The 18,128-nt window shown below is 36.4% G+C and overlaps 1 protein-coding gene across 2 annotated transcripts in view; it reads right to left on the bottom strand.

Moving 5' to 3' along the window:
* Positions 1–18,128, bottom strand: part of llgl1 (LLGL scribble cell polarity complex component 1) — a 50,822-nt gene that overhangs the window by 11,759 nt on the left and 20,935 nt on the right. For both annotated transcript variants that reach the window (XM_051105649.1, XM_051105650.1), the window contains exons 3-16: positions 16,838–16,919; positions 16,590–16,720; positions 16,339–16,482; positions 12,967–13,129; positions 12,501–12,636; positions 9,150–9,204; positions 8,912–9,066; positions 7,304–7,521; positions 6,692–6,759; positions 6,102–6,255; positions 5,194–5,298; positions 3,107–3,399; positions 1,211–1,364; positions 942–1,083 (exon numbers count right to left, since the gene is read on the bottom strand). In XM_051105649.1, coding sequence (XP_050961606.1) covers positions 942–1,083; positions 1,211–1,364; positions 3,107–3,399; positions 5,194–5,298; positions 6,102–6,255; positions 6,692–6,759; positions 7,304–7,521; positions 8,912–9,066; positions 9,150–9,204; positions 12,501–12,636; positions 12,967–13,129; positions 16,339–16,482; positions 16,590–16,720; positions 16,838–16,919 — 2,000 coding nt within the window. The remainder of the gene's footprint in view (positions 1–941; positions 1,084–1,210; positions 1,365–3,106; positions 3,400–5,193; positions 5,299–6,101; positions 6,256–6,691; positions 6,760–7,303; positions 7,522–8,911; positions 9,067–9,149; positions 9,205–12,500; positions 12,637–12,966; positions 13,130–16,338; positions 16,483–16,589; positions 16,721–16,837; positions 16,920–18,128) is intronic.

Raw genomic sequence — 18,128 nt, 5'->3', positions numbered from 1 at the left:
GTCCTGGTCCTGTAAGCAAGCATTGTTTTGAAATAAAGGTTTGACGAGAATACAAATCTTGACCTTCTAGCAAGCGTTTCTCAATCCTGCTCCATGTGTCCACCCAAAACTAAAGTTTTGGATCTGTTATCTGACATCTGATTCAACTTATCAGCTTATTAAGTAGCGTTCACCATGACCTGATTTGGTGGCCTAAGTATTTTGTGCAAGAGCATTTTTTAGTTTTCCCTATTCAGTCAGCACAGCTGTTTCAGACAACAGTGACCTAAACTGACCTGTTATTATGTTCCAATAACAAGCCACTCACGCCCATAACTGCACAGTACAAATGCAAAGTTATTCCCCCCATTATTTTGAATCATTTAAATATATTGCGCTAATAAAACAATACTACTTTGTTCATAACTCCCTCATGGAAAATTCAGCTTTCCCCAAACACGATCCAATCATTATTGTGCAAGAGACTGTTTAAGTCAAAGGGTCATATATTTGAAGATGAGGGAAGCGGGGCTGCCTCGTACCGGTGACCCAGAAATCGCAATATAGAGAGACAGCATAAATCACTTCAATATGCAAACGTAGGCGAGTGTTTAGCAGCCTTGATCAGGTTAAACAATATAAACATAAGCCCACACATTTCACACAGGACAGACAAAACTGCTTCTAAAGATTTAGAATTAGATTTCTAGATTAGATCAACAGCAAAACTGCTTATGCTGATCTGATAATCACACTGATAATGGGGCTGTGACTAGACTCAATAATTCAAATGGAATAATTCACAAATAATCACAACTGAAATATGTTCAGTGTGTTTGCACCTTTTTTTAAAACATCCCAATTGGATTTAAATTACAGATGGATCTGATATAGAACTGTAATGTCAAATTCAATTTCAAAAAAAAAAAAAAAAAAAAGCCTGAAAACTGCCAAATTCTCACCATCTCTAAGGAAAGTGTCAGCGAAGCAGAGGCAGCGAACCACTCCAGACAGCGAGTCGTCTGCAGAGCGGGGCTCAATCCGTCTCTGCACTGGTGTCACCTCAGCATCGTGCTCCGCCAACTGGGCGTTAGCCTCCTGAACCTGAAGGAAACAAGATGAGCATCTTAAAGGAAACTAAGAAAATCAACAGGTCAACAGACTGACAAACAATGGCCTCGTTGCCTAGAATCACAAAACCTGCATGTGCGTGAGATTTCCAGACACTCACTTTACTGGTGGGACTATTAACCACAGCACGCTTCTTTCCTGAGACTCTGCTTTTTCGGATTCTTCTGAAGGATTGGCGCAGGGACTTCTTCAGAGACTTCACTCGAGACAGCGGGCCCTCCATAGCCAGAGAGTCATTGGGGTGTAGAGTGCACCTATGGAAAAACACAAAACATTCCATTATAGAAAGACACAGTCACACAAAAGTAAGATTTTCTTAATATCCTATGAGGTTATTTTGCACTGCATTTGCTGAAGGAAAAGCTTATTCAGATTAGGGTTGCATATTGCATATCTACACAAACTGTATTCATTCATTAGGGAATGCAATGGGTAATACATTACTGTTACTAAAAAAACATAAAAGCAGCAATATTCATAAAATTATAATTATTATATAATTATTTTATACAGTTGTTACTTTTAACAATACTTTATCTAATAAAATTGATCACTATATTATTAACTCTAACTTAGTAAATAATTGAATTCTTAATGTAACAGTTAATATAATAATAATAATAACAACAACAACAACAACAACAATAATAGAATCCTTTTAAATTACTTTAATAAAAGTATTATTAATAATAATAAATTAACAATACAAAAATATATCATTTAATTACAATACATTTCTTTAAAAAAATGTTTTGTATTATTTATCAACATATATATATTTATTAATTTAAATGTATTAATTTAATAATTACATAATGATTAATATATTTTACCTTTATTATATTTTACATTATTACTGTGAATAATAATAATAATAATAATAATAATAATAATAATAATAATAATAAATACCAAAAAACGATTTAATACATTTCTTAAAAAAAAATATATATATATATATATATAAGTTTATTTATGTAATATATAGTAGTACTAGTAGTAGTAGTAGTAGTAGTAGTAGTAATAAATAATAATAATAATAATAGAATACATTTAAATTACGTAAGTTATTAATAATAATAATAATAATAATAATAATAATAATAATAATAATAATAAATAATACAAAAATATTTTATAGAAATGTATAATTATTATAAAAAATCTAAATAAATAGTTATTATTATTATTACTATTTTTATAACTGCTATGATTAATATTAACAACATCAAAAATCATTATATAATCATAAGTAATACATTTTAGCATTATATATTATTACTGTTGTTTACAACAACAACAACAACAACAACAACGTTTCTGATAATTAGGCTGGTTATAATAAGCATATTCTAAAAACAGATACAGAGTATGCAAGAATATTTGAAGAGTTTATTTGCAAAAAGAGATAACATTTTAAATGTTTTAAAAATCATGTTTTTTTTTTTTTTTTTTATCTTGTCATGTTTTTATTGAGTTTTGTGTTAGCTGTATTTTTTAGTCATTAGGAAGAATTGGACTCCACAAGGAAAAAAAAAAAACATGATTTTTGAAAATAGTTAAAAACGGAATTATCTGTTTTTGCAAATGACCTCTTCATTTTATAATACCAATTAACTGGATTCACATGCCATAGATTGCTATTTTCTTGTTTATGTTTAATGTTTGCGTCCAGAAATATTTGTAAAATATTTTTGGAAAAGCTGCTTTGGATGAAACATGCTCAAAGAGATAATCATGTGTTTATTAATTTTGTCATTATTAAATAGTTGTTCATTTAAAGACCCTGCTTGATTTGAAAATCTGTTTGCACATGACAGATTTAAATTTTTTTATTTAGTAAGCGTATTTAGTAAATAAATTGAGCCAACCCCAATTTAGATAACTTGAATATGTTCATAGCAAATGAGATCAATCTCTTTCAGCACTGAATAAAAGCTCCTGAACAAGCATTTGGCAAAGTAACACAGCAGCTTTGGATGGCCCCACGAGTTACCTCGCCAGCACTGGATTTCGCCGATGGTAGTCAAAGAGGCCAAAGCCATGACTGGTGCCAAAGGCAATGAGGTTCCACTCTGCGTGCAGGGTAACCGCAGTAACAGCCGCGGGGGGCATGCACTGCACCAGGACAACCGGCTGGAATCCAGGCGCAAACACTACCGAGCCGCTCTTTGGAGGCAGCCGGTCATGACCCTTCCACGTAAAACCCTCTCGGTCCTGGAGCAGGTCCACCGTGGCCACATCAATCATGTGATCAGACTTCTCATCGCTAAGAACCATAACTATAACCTGTGAACAGAATATAGGTTTATAACAGCACTATCATTTATTTTTGTAAAGACAATCTGACAACCTAGAGAGCATCTAGGTAACATTACTAAGCCATATTCAAATGGGACTGGTTTTCCCCAAGGTGGTGAGATAACACAGGGGTTCTGGATTTATAGTAGTGGTTCACTTCCAAAATGACATTTTTTTGAAGAAAACATTGAGGATTTCTCTCCATAAAGTGGACTTCTGTGGTGCCCCCAAGTTTGCGTAGGTCAAAAAACTCCCATTTTCTTCTCCATCTTCAAAAATTGTCCTACATCACTGTTTTACATCACCTTTTTTTGTAAAGAGCATTTGATCTTTGCATGTTTACTTTGTAGACACTGGGTCGGTACTTTGAAGTTGGAGGAGAAAATGAGATGGGAGTTTTTCAACATACCCCATCTTGAACCAGAACACACAGAGTTCACACAGAGCTGGAAAAGATGAGCATTAGAGGTTAAAAAGTATATAAATTGTCAATTTTTTTGAAAATAACCAATTGTTTTGCTAGATAAGAACCTTATTCCTCGTCTGGGATTGTTTAGAGCCCTTTGAAGCGGCATTTAAACTGCATTTTGGATGTTCAAACTCATGGGCACCATAGACGTCAAATATATGGAGAGAAATAAATAAAAAAATGTTTTTCTTCAAAAAACAATTTCTTTTTGACCGAAGAAAGAAAGACATGAACATCTTGGATGACAAGGGGATGAGTACATTATCTGTAAATTTTTGTTCTGGAAAATTAACTTCTCCTTTAAGAATTGTATGGCTTAATATAAAATAAATGATGTCTCTTACGAAATATGTTGTAGAAAACCTATGAATGATTTACGATATTTAAAAAATGCACATCTTTTTATACATATTTTGCACTATAGGGGGCACCATTATTTGATGATGTAAAACGGTTACACTCTGTGAGCTACTGGTGCTACCTGTTGCTATTTTTAAAGCATCACAACTCGGAAAATAAAACACTGATACGATGACCACAGCTACTGAAAGAGGGTATAAGCATAGGCCTAAAACAAATGGTGTACCACTGATTTTTCCCCACAAGGAGTCTAAACGCCCCCGGATATCAAGTGAAATCCACGCTGAGAAACTCCTTCAGTGGCTGCAGCGTCATGACAAGCGTCGACATGTTTACATCCTGCCAGGATGGCATCTAGCGTTTCTTGTCTCTGCCGTTTGTAAGCTGTGGTCGACAAAAACCTTAAAGGCAACTGGGCTGAGGTGGAGAGAACAAAGACGTAGGTCTTTAGGAAGTTTTATTCATCCACAGGCATCTTCCTATTCTTTTCTCCTCTTCTTATTGCCAGGAAAGCAGTGAAAACTTATGTCGCTTCTCTTGTTGCCCTTCAACTGAAAATTACAACAAAAAGCCACACAATGTGTCATCGTATCAGTATTTTTTCGAGTTTTGTTGCAGTAAAAATAGCAACAGGTAGCACCATTAGATCACCGAGTGCAACCATTGGACGTCATCGAAATAATGGCGCCTCCCATAGCCCAAAATAGGTATAAAACAAAGTAGATTTTTATTTTAAATAATGTCAATCTATCATGAGTTTTCTACTACATATTTCAGTACGAGACATCATTTATGTTATATTAAGCCATACAAGTCGTAATACCCGGGGTTCCCTTTAAGAAGACAGTACTATGTATACAGTACACAACAAACCTGCTCAACAAAGCTTTTTGAAACAAAGGTACTGGATTAAACATATATTTGCATAAATCATTAAAAACCAGTGATCCTACTTGTCCAGCAGTTCCAGCCACCACCAGTTTCCCGCTGTATTTACAGAGACTGATCTTCTGGATTCCTAATCTTGGATCGTCACTGTAAGGGTCAAAACATCCTACCTGGAAATAAATGAAAAGTAAACAATGATTGTTATTCTTCTTCACTGATTCTGAAGGTTGAACAAACAGAGCTGCAATATCCCTTTTATGAGGAACATATAGTACAAAAATACACCCGAACCAATCAAGTCCATTCTAACTGTAACAAAATAACTTTCACATGCCAAAGAAAAATCAAAAGCCATCTACAGCCCTAAAAAAAAAAAAAAAAAAAAAAAAGCATCAGCCATACAGCTGAACAATATAATGCAATCGGTAACAATATAAGACTGCATTTCCTTCCCCTCTAGACACATTGACCCTCAACAACATCTGCTCCCGGCCAAACAGCTGTGGACAAAGACTAGAACAAAGAAAAGAGGAATGTGCATGTTATGAGGAGAAAAATAATACAGTAAAACAAAAGCGACGCAGCAGTGCCATCCACAGCAGCAATGTGCTTCATCTTCAGCAAACGTCAGCAAAGCATTTCAGTCATCAGACAGACAGTCTGCTTTTAATTAAGGTGCAAAAGGAATAGACTCCAGTGTGAATCCCATATGTTAAAGTTGGCCACATGCCAGACTGCAGTTGGGTGTTTTATGGAGAAGCTGAAGAAGAGGAAAAGGTGGATTAGGAAAACAAAAAAAGAGAAGGGAGAGGTCAAGAAACTTGCTAAGATAAAGCTGCCCTTGTTGTGAAAGAAAACAGTGAGCAAAGTAAAAAAAAAATAAAATAACACTGTCCCGGTGTTCCGATGAAGTGATTTAAGCTTTGTTTTCAAAGTGAAAAAAAAATAATCAGATCTCCCATAAATCCCCGACCTTTCTGAACGGAGGCCATTCCTCCTCCCCGGCCTGCGTCAGGCTGTCGTTGTGGTCGCAGTCTGTCTGAAAGATGTTGGCTGTGCTCAGTTTGTACAGCGGTTTGAGCGATACTCCTGACGCATCCCAGAAACGCACTGTACCATCCTCATGACTGAAAACAAAAAAAATAAATAAACAAATCATCCTGACAGCGGATCCAAACAAACAGTCATGTTTTCATTAAAGTCTGTGGGACGTTTTAAGAAAACATTGAAGAAAAATCTAAGCAGCTGTTCAAATAACTTAATTTAGATTTTTCATTACACTCTTAAAAATAAAAGTTCTTTATTGGCATTAATGGTTCTATGAAGAACCTTCAACATCCATGGAACCTTTCAAATGCAGAAAAGGTTCTTTATAATCGAAAATGGTTCTTTAGATTTTTAAAATGTTTTTCAAAATGGTTCTTTTAGGAACTGTTCACTGAAAGGTTCTTTTGAGAACCAAAAATGGTTCTTCTATGGCATCACTGCAAAAACACCCGTTTAGAACCTTTATTTTTTAAGAATATAGAGACAGGAAGAGATTAAAATAAAATAAAATCTCACCCAGTTAACAGCAGTTCTTTCTGCTTTGGATCAGGTGCTAAGTTTTTCCCTCCACATATTGGCCAATTCTGTCAAAACACAGAGGAAAGAAAAAGCACAGTCAGGGCGGCCACTTTAACAAAAAAAAAAACATCTGGCAAACTTTAAATTCTCTAATGAAATAACATTAAATAAGAACTTTGATGCTGGTTTGTGTTTTATTGGTGGTTGTTAAATAAAATTCATTTCAGAAAACCTACGCTATTAAATCTAAAAATACTGTATGAGCGTGCCATATTAAATCAATTCTTTTATATAACAGTAACGAAAAAAAATAAGGGTGGTGTTTGTTTTATGATGTTAATGTTATACACATAACAGAAGTTTCAGTTTTCTGCAGAAGTGAAAAAAAAAAAAAAATAAAAAAAATAATACACATGTAAAGGGATGAAAGCCAACTATATGTCAGTTACAGAAATGCCAACACAATTTGATAAATTCTACACATCCTCCAGACGTTGATTTTAAAGCCATTCTGCCAAACTGCCTGTTAAACCAGTGGAGGACATGTGGAAAAAAAAAGTGCTAGTTTAGGATTTTTGTGTGGAGTCTTTATTCACCCCATTAATTCACCTCATAGTTCTGCAGAGGACACTGTTGCTGGCCTGAACTGATCACTCTCTCCCACAGTTTGGGAGGAACATTTGAGATGTGACATGAACAGGTGATGGCAGAGGAGTGCAGAGGAGCCAGATAGGGAGCAGGGACAGTGGGCCAGCCAGCCATCTGAAGATCAATCACTACCAGCTCCTCTTCCAGAAGAACCACAAGTGCTGATGGGTCATCAAATTCTGTGAGGCACAAAAATAACTAAAGTCCATACACAGGAAATAAAAATAACCATTAAGTATACGCATGTATCACCAGTGATTTATAGAACACTTATTACAGGAACAGATCCACAGAACCCAGACTAAGTGCCCTGATTAAAGGTACAATGGTGGTAGTTTAGTAATTGCCCCATGTAAGAGTTTGAACCCGTAACTAAGAGCTGGAAAGTACGATGTATATACAATGGTAGAATTATCAAGTATAGATTCTGCCGGAATTATTTATATGACAGTATATTCATGGTTTCCATCTGTCAAGTAAATAAGCTAACAACGACAACGACGTAAAAAAAATAAATTAGTAGTTATTATTCCTAAATTATTATTATTATTATTATTATTATTATTACTACTACTACTACTACTACTACTACTCCTACTCTTACATTAACTACCACAACACTACTCACCATCCATTAAATAAATAAATAAATAATAAACAATTGCATTATTATTATTATTATTATTATTATTATTATTATTATTAATAATAATAATAATAATAATAAGTTATTATAAAATTATATATTATTCTACAACAACATCACCATACATTATTTAATAAATAATAAAAACAACAACAACAACAACAATTATTATTATTATTATTATTATTATTAATTATTCTCATTATTATTACTACTAATTTAATAATAATAATAATAATAAAGCAGTAGTAAATAAAAGAGATATTTTTCCAAAACCAATCACCATCACTAAAAAAAAAAAAAAAAAAAAAATTCAATCAATCAAATCAATCAACAACAACAACGTAGTAAATAAATATGATACATTATTCCAAAACAACAATCACCATCATTATTAAATAAACATTTAATTGCATGAACAACAAGAACAACGATAATAATAATAATAATAATAATAATAATAATAATAATGTATTAGTAGCAGCAGCACTAAATGATATCCATTATTAAATACTACAAATTATCATGTAATGTAGTAGTTGCAGTAATAATAATAATAATAATAATAAATACATACATAAATAAATATATAATAATAATAATAATAATAATAATAATAATAATAATAATAATAATAATAATAATAATAATCTATTGTATTATTATTATTATTATTATTATTATTAATAATAATAATAATAATAATAATAATAATAATAATAATAATAATAATAATAATAATAAGTTATTATAAAATTCTTATTACTACATTAATTATTATTATTCTTATTCTTATTCTTATTGATAATAATAATAATAATAGCTATGTAATGTATAAAAGTTTGGGGTTTAACTTTCAGCTAAATTCAACCCAAAATCAGTCCAAATCTTTAAGTATTACGCCAGAAGTGTTGCCAGCTCACCCTTATCTTTGCCTGTGCAGTGAATGGTGAAGAAGTCTATGACACGTGAGGTGAAATCCAGGGTGACGTGGTTGCTGTCCTGAAGGATGGTTAAGCAGTGTCTGTCTCCATAGCTGGCTCTGGGCATCCCGCCACTGAACAACACTAGAGCAGCTCTACAGACAACACAGAAGAGCTTCCTGAGAAAACTGAAACATGCCATTATGGGATTTCATTTCTCACACATTACGGCACGCACCCTGATTGTGTTGTTCTCCACAGGATCTTGTTCACGGCTTTGCAGGGAAACGGGCCTGAGATGAATAACACGAAAATGAGGAAAACAAAGACAAACTGAGTTTAAGAGAAACCACCGAAACTACAGAAATCTTGGCAGAGCACATGTTAAAAAAAATGGAAAATATCTGTAGATCCCCCAAGCGGTTTGTGTCAACAAGCCATCAGCTAATAGTGAAGAGTGCATTTGAGGTTTACGATCCCTTTAATAGGTCTGGAGAAGGATTTTAATGGCCTATTACAAAAGTTGAACGGACTCAAAGCTTTGGTATAGAACAACATTTCCTGACATTGTGCAAGTTAAGCAAACATTACAGCATGACGAGCCGTCTATGAGCTTATGGCTACTGGAATTACTATACCAGCACAAAACATGAAGTGCTTTTACATGCATGTTACTACTTAATACTTGATTTCAGTCAAAATAAAACAATAGCTAGTCTTATTTAAAGGGGTTATCGGATGCCCATTTTCCATAAGTTGATATGATTCTTTAGGGTCTTAATGAGAAGTCTATAACATACTATGGTTAAAATTTCTCAAAGGTAGTGTAAAAAAAAACCCACCCTTTTTACACTGTCAAAAACAGCTCTGTTCACAGCAAGCCGTTTTGGTGCATGTCTCTTTAAATGCTAATGCACCCCGCCCCTCTCTTCTGTGGGGTGACGAGCCGTTCTCTTTAGCTGCGGAACTTGCCAACTAGCACATTTTTAGAAAAGGTGACATGCAAAGATACATTTAAAAAAAAAAACCTATACTCACTTCTGCTATAGGTGAAGATGGATCCTGAATGATTTGTGCAAACATAGACACGTTTAAGTAGAACAAGGGGCACATTTCCTCCAAAAACAAAAGTAATCCACTGTGTCTTCAGTGGCTCAGATGTCGGGAGTAAAACAACTGCTTTCTTCATTATGACATCCAACAACAGAATATTTCAATCACTTAGGAGACAGTTCTGTCTACCCAGCTCTGGCGTCGAAACAATGGCAGACTGTTTACAGCTCACTCAGGGTGGGTCTGTGCTAAAACGGCCATGTCAGTCAACAGTCGTGGGAGGGACCTGGGTCTGTGTGACGTCACACAGCCAAGAATCTGAGAATGGCTTGATCTGAGAAAGGAGTGATGATTTATAGCGATTAAAAAAAAAAACACTGGGTGGATTTTTATCTTTATAGGGTGGTTTTGTACACACACTGCCAACACACATGTATGTTCAAACAACATGTAAAAGTGAATTTTGCATCCGATGACCCCTTTAAACACCTTAGTCTGAAATTGTACTAGACCTTGATCGTGTGACTCTAGCTCGGCTTTGTCCAAAACGTATTTACATTAATCTGACAACAATTAGCCTCAAAATTTTGGGTTAGTGAGATTTTTCTTAATGTTTTTGAAAGATATCTCTTACACCAACCAACACTCCATTTGTTTCATCAACAAGCAAAAAAAAAAAACATTGTGAAATATTATTACAATGTAAAAGAAGTGTATTCAAAACTAAATTCTCAGCATCATTACTCCAATCTTTAGCTCCAAATGATCTTTTTAGAAATCTTTCTAATATGTCGATTTTCTGCACGAGAAACATTTCTTATTTCTTATGTCACTTTTGTTCAATTTAAAGGGACAGTTCACCCAAAAATGAAAATTACCCAACAATTTACTCACTCTCAAGCCATTTCAGGTGTATATGACTTTCTTCTTTCAGGCGAATACAATCGGAGTTATATAAAAAAAAACGTATATTGGCAGTGAATGGCTATTGAGATTTTAAAGCAAAATAAAGTGCATCTATCCACCATAAAAAGTGCTCCACACAGCTCCAAAGGGTTAATAAAGGCCTCCTGTAGCAAACCTATGTATTTGTGGAACAAAAATATCCATATTTATGCTTTACAAACCACAATCTCTAGCTCCCACTTACTGTAGTACACACGTTCATGAGAGAGTGGCGTTCCAGCAGATGATGTAGGACGCAGGCGTAGCATAAGCTTTGGTAAGAATATGCTAGTCTCTTGAAAACCAAGTTTTGTTTAGAGAAATACAGTCTCCTCTTGGCTTATATTGAAATCCTCCGTCATTTTTCTTTACAAATCTTCATTTAGTACTTCTAATACATGACCGGTGTTTTGTTTTGCTCTCTCCTGTGCTTATGTGTTCATCAATTCTCACCAGAGCTTACGCTACGCCTACATCACGCCTACATCCTATGTCATCCGCTGGAACTCCAATCTCTCATGAATGCACCTACGACAGTTAGCAGAAGTTAGAGATTACGGTTTATGGAGATGTAAAATTGGATATTTTTCTTGCACAAACGCATCGATTCACTTTAGAAGGCCTTTATTAAAGGGTTACTCCACCCCAAAATGAAAATTGTGTCATTAATCCGACCCCCACGTTGTTCCAAACCCGTAAAAGCTTTGTTCATCTTCGGAACACAATTTAAGATATTTTGGATGAAAACCAAGAGGTTTGTTACTGTCCCAATGACTGCCAGTTAAATACCACTGTCAAGACCCAGAAAACTATGAAAGGTGTAACGCCATTTTGGAGAGTATCCTCTGGACGCAAACTGTGTACGCCGGATACGATGTTTTTGTTCAAATCAAAGCATAAATATACATACAAAATATATCTGTGTGGCGCGGCTGACACAGAATGGAGCATACTCTGGATGAACCACCGATGGCAAATGGACTATTTTGACAAAGTCTTTCATACTATCCTGGGTCTTGACAGTGGTATTTACCTGGCAGTCAATAGGACAGTCACAAACCTAACCTAAAATTGTTTTACGAGTTTGGAACAACATGGGGGTAAGTGATTAATGACAAAATTTTCATTTTGGGGTGGAGTAACCCTTTAACCCCCTGGAGCTGTGTGGAGTACTCTTTATGATGGATGGATGCACTTTATTTTGCTTCAAAATCTCAACAGCCATTCACTGCCATTATAAAGTTTAGAAGAGCCAGGAATTTTTTTTTTAATATAACTCAGATTTTATTTGTCTGAGAGTATAAAGTCATATACACCTAGGATGGCTTGATGGTGAGTAAATCATGGGGTAATTTTAATTTTTGGGTGAACTATCCCTTTAATGCATCCTTGCTGAATAAAATTTGTCAAAAACTCTGACCCCAAACTTTTGAACTATAGTGTACACTCGGACAGACAGATGGAAAGTGTAACTTGACCACTTGACATTATAACTGCACACGTACAAACATAATGCTAACGAACAATCTGTGCGTGTGAGAAACAAAGAGAAAAAGGAAAGCGTGTGTAATCAGCATGTTTTACGGCTCACCATATGGTATGGTGGATGAGATGGGGTCATGAGTGCAGGGATTGCTGCTGCTGACAGCCCACACCATGTATCCGCCATCACTATGGGAACTAACAAAGCTGTTCCCGGACCGTTCCCAGACCAAACTCTCCAGCTGCTGCAAGAGTGACAGTCCCACACAATACACAGCGTCAAAAAAAAAAAAAGAACCAATGAGGATGAAAGGAAGTCAAAAGGTTTGAGCTAAACCATCTGGACATCTTAACATCAAGCACTGATGATTTAAAGATGGAATTAAAAGAGTTTTTTATGAAGATCTCTTGACCTGATTTCTTTGAAAGTCAGCAGTGCAATTATTTGACATTTAAAGAGTTTAAATTAAAATAGAAACATTGACATCAATGTTTTAATGCGGTTCAACCGCACAACCTCATAGAGTGTCAAAAGCCATTCGAGAGACATCAAACAAACTCGCACACAAACCCACCTGCCTTCCCAGGAAGAGGTTGTCTACATGCCGACTGTTGAGGTCCCAGAGTACAACCAGACCTCTGCTGTAACCAATGAGGATTTTATCAGAGTCTTGCGGATGTCCCTGCAGGGACTCCACAGGCCCCAATGATTTTCCACACTTGTACTCCTCTGGAACGCTGAAAAGGGGAATAACCAGACATGTGAATAACTGCACAAAGGAACACTTGGAAGATTTATTCTCTTTGTAGTGCTGCTCAACGGCACTTCTATTTGCTGAAAAACCAAAATCTGCGTACACACTACTTAACTCCCCAAACACAGAGCGCTACTGAAGTACACATCAGGGATAACAGAAAACCTTTAACTGTAAAACTTCACTCAGCACTTTTTTTCCTCAACAGAATCAAACGCAGGCTTGTGTGGAAAAGCATTTTACATGGAAAAATGTGCAGGGCTCAGAGTTCAATGAGCGACGAATAAACCAAGCTCCAAGCTTTGAGAACAATGTATTGAACATTTGGTAACAATTACTCGTGATTCATGTTTGCAAAGTCTAACAGGGGTGAATGGAAGGAAAACACAGTTCGATAAACAACAAAGTATATCGGGGGTTTCAATGCAAAAGTAACACAGCAGAAGCTGACAACATTATCAGACGCTGACATGCTTAAATTCAGTTTGAAAGCCAGACAAATGATGACCAATCAAAAGCCACAGTCCGGGATTCCTCTGTGGCTGTGGCATGGATTCAAGAGCTGGAATGTGTATGGTACACCCACAGAGTCGGGATGAGATGCAGCCATGAAGGGAAAGAGGAAAAGAGGAAGGCGCATGGAAAAGAAGGACTGGAGTAGTTGGCTTTGGATGAGAACAGCCACAAGAAAACAAAATTTCACACAAACAACCAATGGGTTTTACAAGAAAACTGAAGAAACAGAAAAACAGATTTGCACTTCTTGAAAGACATACTGCTATTTATAAGTCACTATGTGATAACGACCAAATTATGAATTAGTACGGCAACACTGAAATTACATTATTGTATTTATGCAGAATGCTGAACCTTGTCAAATTATTGGAAGATCTTTCAATTTTTATATCTTATATTCTAAAATTACAATTTAAAAAAAAACTGAAAATGTGCAGCACAAGGCTATAAGTAACACTAGCTCACTACTTCGTATTGTGCAACTCGTAACATAGGTACGCTGTAGCTGAAATCGTATGCATTTGTACAAGTCGTACGAATTCATACAAATTAGCCACCTTGTAAAACATGTACGAATTTCCGTGAGATTGGGCTGGCTACAAGTTTCCAATGAAGTGTTTCCACATTTTTTGGATCATCAGTCATCACAGCTTGGGGAAAAAATGGTCACAGACATACAGATTTACTTTTAATTTCACCAAGCTGATTACTTACGTCAAAAGTCTTGAAATGTCCTGAAAACCTGATCTGTGGGAGTTTTTAGTAACAAAATGGATATATTCAAGTGTGTGAGTTCGCCTTTTATTGTTAATATATTATACTGTTCATTCAGAATGATTCGCGAACATGCAAAAACACAAGAGGCGGGATTTACCGCATGAACCAATCACAGCCGAACATAACCAGTCATATCCAGTCATATCCAATCATATCACGAAGACTCTCCCACATGACTTGCCCCCATTCTCAATTACCCCCACCAAACTCACAGCACGCTTTAGTCTGTTAAGACTCAATGGGCTCAGGGGAGGCGAGAGACGCGGACTCCGATGCATCACCGTTTTGACAGTGTTTCTTTAGAAAAACTATAATGTTATTTTTTTGTAATACTGGAATTTCTTTTTGTTCCACAGATTTTTCTCATCCATTTGTTGAGAAGACACTGCCTCCCTTGCCTCCTCAGAGGAAATCCCCCGGAGAGAGATGTGCGTGTATAAAAATTAAAATAATTAAAAAAGGTTGTAAAATAAATAAAACCCGATGGCTCCAGGTTTTCCCATGACTATGGGAACCCTTAATTTACATAAACAAAAGAATGATAGGCTTCATGCTTGCAAGCACACCATTTATAATTATAATAAGTAGTATTCATTAAAAGACATTAAAACTCATATACATGTCAGTCTAGACGCCCCCATGTCTTAAAGAAAAATGAATCACCACAAAACACAATCATGTTTTTTTCCTACTGAGCCACAGAGTATATTCTGGCGTCCCAGGTCCTGCTGATTCCCAAAGAGGAGTGTGCAAAGCTCATATGCCCGGTTTTAAACGCCTCCTCAGCTAGGGCCCAAGAGATTTGGCACTTGGTACAAAAGCATTTTGTTCAGTAGTTTCCTGGCTGACACATACTTATTACCAGTGGCTCAGATAGGATGCCCATTAGCCCAAATTGTGCTCAGTTAATGAGCAGTTCAAGGTCTCTCAGAAGCAGATGAGGTCCGCATTTAGACACCCAGGCTATATCTGCAAAAGGGCACGCTGGGAAAGCTGTAATTTATCTCAGAGTTAAATAACGTCTTTAAAGAGTAAGATGAATAGTCAGTGTGATTCCCTGCCTTGTAGCAGACATAATTACAGCCATTAGGAAAAACAGGTTTCTTCTTAACAAACTGTGTATTAAATATTTATAAATATTCTTACAATGATAACCGAATAGCAGCGGCTTAAAGATCTCATCAGATCACACGGATCAAGGCCTTTCTGAACTCCAACGTCTAACTGTGGCGGTGTGAAGTGCGTTCGTTGCCTTGGCAGTGGGATAGGAAAGTTCAAGCTGCATATAACCTCCTGACAGAGAAACAGACAGCCACAGCTGGGGGCACGAAGGGGCAAAGAGCCTTGAGAGAATCAGGAAGTTTGATTCATTCCCAGTTCAAAGTGTGACAAAAGCAGCACGGATCGGGCCAAAGGAGGGAAAGAAAATAAACAAAAGGTCTCGCTGCAGCTTCATTAACCTCATGCACAGTCCTCTCAGATGGGGTGGGAGTCCCCAAATGGTTATTTTATGAGGTAAGCTCTGTGGAATCTGTCTGCATGGCCATTTTTATTAGAGTCCTGTGTAGACGTCCTGAGTCATAGAGGCTTAAATACTCGCAGTCCCCTGAGAGACATTCAGAAAATCCTTTTCAGAGTGGTTGCAGACAGGGTTAGGGTTATAAAAATAAATACTTTTATTCTGCAAGGACGCATTAAATTGATCAAAAATGACAGTAAAGATATTATAAATGTTACGAAATATTTCTATTTCAAATGAATTGGTTTTTTTTAACTTCCTATTCAATGTTTCTTGCATATTAGAATGATTTCTGAAGATCACATGACACTGAAGACTGTAGTAATGCTGCGGAAATGATGGGACAAGGTCAATATGGACACTGGGTGGGCAGTTCTCACCTCTGCATGATTTCATCCTGAAACAGGGACTTGTTTAGTAAGGTGAGGGTGGGCAGTTCCAGGAAGTGCACCCCGCCTCCTTCAGTTCCAAGCGCAAGAAGATCACAGCTCAGCTTCAACAGCATGACGGTCACACGTGTCGCACTACGGAGGAGAAGGAAGCACCGTAAAGGTCATGGTTTGGACATGATAAAGGGCATCACCAAGCAAATTTGGGGAAATGCAACCAGAATCAGGAACAAAACCTTAACCTTGTGCTCTCGATGCCTGGCCTGCCAGGCAGGTTGAAGCTGTGAACCTCCACCAAATGTGAGCGGTTTTCTCTCTGCACAATCTCCCATAGGTGAATGGTGTTGTCATCCAACAAAGAAAGTATCCTTCCCTATAAACAGAAAAAAAAAACAACTGTTCAAATAGCAACTTTTAAAATAAAAAGACCCCTACAACTTCAAAACACACCAGCAACTAATAAGCTACTATGGTTGAAACATGGTCTTACCTGTCCATAGAGGAAGTGTATTTGAGTGACGGCAGCAGTGTCTTTATGAAGTCCAGTCATTTCCACTCCAGGAGCGCCGTATCTTAATGCACAGTCAAGGAACATTTTAAATTTACAGTGTAGCTTTCCAGCATTCACATATGTTTTGGGAACATACTACCTCAAGGGAATATGCTTCAGACTAGGCTGTGATAATCAATTGAGTCGATTATTTCAGTTGATCAAGTATTCGTTCTTACTCTTCTCAAACAATGTGCAAACTTAAGTCTTTATAAATGCTCACTATACACACTGCGCATTAATATTGTTTAAAATCTAAAATGTTACAATATAACGTAACTAATGTGAAAGTAATTTGAAGTAAGGGACTGCCAATTATTTTTAAGTTACAGTTTAAAGGGTTAGTTCACCCAAAAATGAAAATTAACCCATTTACTCACACTTCAGGCATCCTAGGTGCATACGACTTCCTTCTTTCAGATGAATGCAGAGTTATATTACAATTTATCCTGGCTCTGCCAAGCTCTATCATGGCAATGGGTGGGTGTTTCCTTTCATCAGTCCAAAACAAGTCCAATAAAGTGCATCCATCCATAATAAAAAGTGCCTCACACAGCTCCGGGGGGGTGAAGAGAGGCCTCCTGTAGCGAATCAACGCGTATTTCTAAGATACACATAATTATCCATATTTAAAACATAATAATCACTTATTTCTAGCTTGCGCTCACTGTTGTACACAGAAGCAGCTCAGGCGGATGACGTAGGATGTTGCGTTGCACATGCGTGGTAAGAAGTGACGAATGCGGACGCCCCGTGGAGAAATCTAAACAAAACAACGGTCATGAATTTGAAGTACAAAACGAGGATTTGTAAAGAAAAATGTCAGAGGATTTCGATATAAACAAAGAGAGAACTGGTCTTCCTTTGCTAAAGTAAGGAAACTTTGCTTCCTTTGCTCCAGTAAACAAACGTTGGCTTTCACAATACTCCCAGACGCATGAGTGTGCACAGCTTCTGTGCACAACTGTTAGTGCAAGCTAGATTAAAGCGATCATTACATTTTTAAATTTAGATATTTTTCTTACAAAAACGCATCAATTTGCTATACGAAAGCCTTTATTCACACCCCGGAGCCATGTGAGGCACTTTTTATTATGGATGGATGCACTTTATTGGACTTGTTTTAGAATGATGAAGAGAAACACTCGCCCATTGCCATGATAGAGCTTGGAAGTGCCAGGATAATTTTTAAAGGGGTCATCTGATGCCCATTTTCCACAAGCTGATATGA

Source organism: Labeo rohita, chromosome 3 (assembly GCF_022985175.1).
Source record: "Labeo rohita strain BAU-BD-2019 chromosome 3, IGBB_LRoh.1.0, whole genome shotgun sequence".
NCBI classification, from domain to species: domain Eukaryota; kingdom Metazoa; phylum Chordata; class Actinopteri; order Cypriniformes; family Cyprinidae; genus Labeo; species Labeo rohita.
This window is presented reverse-complemented; position numbering and strand designations above follow the sequence as displayed.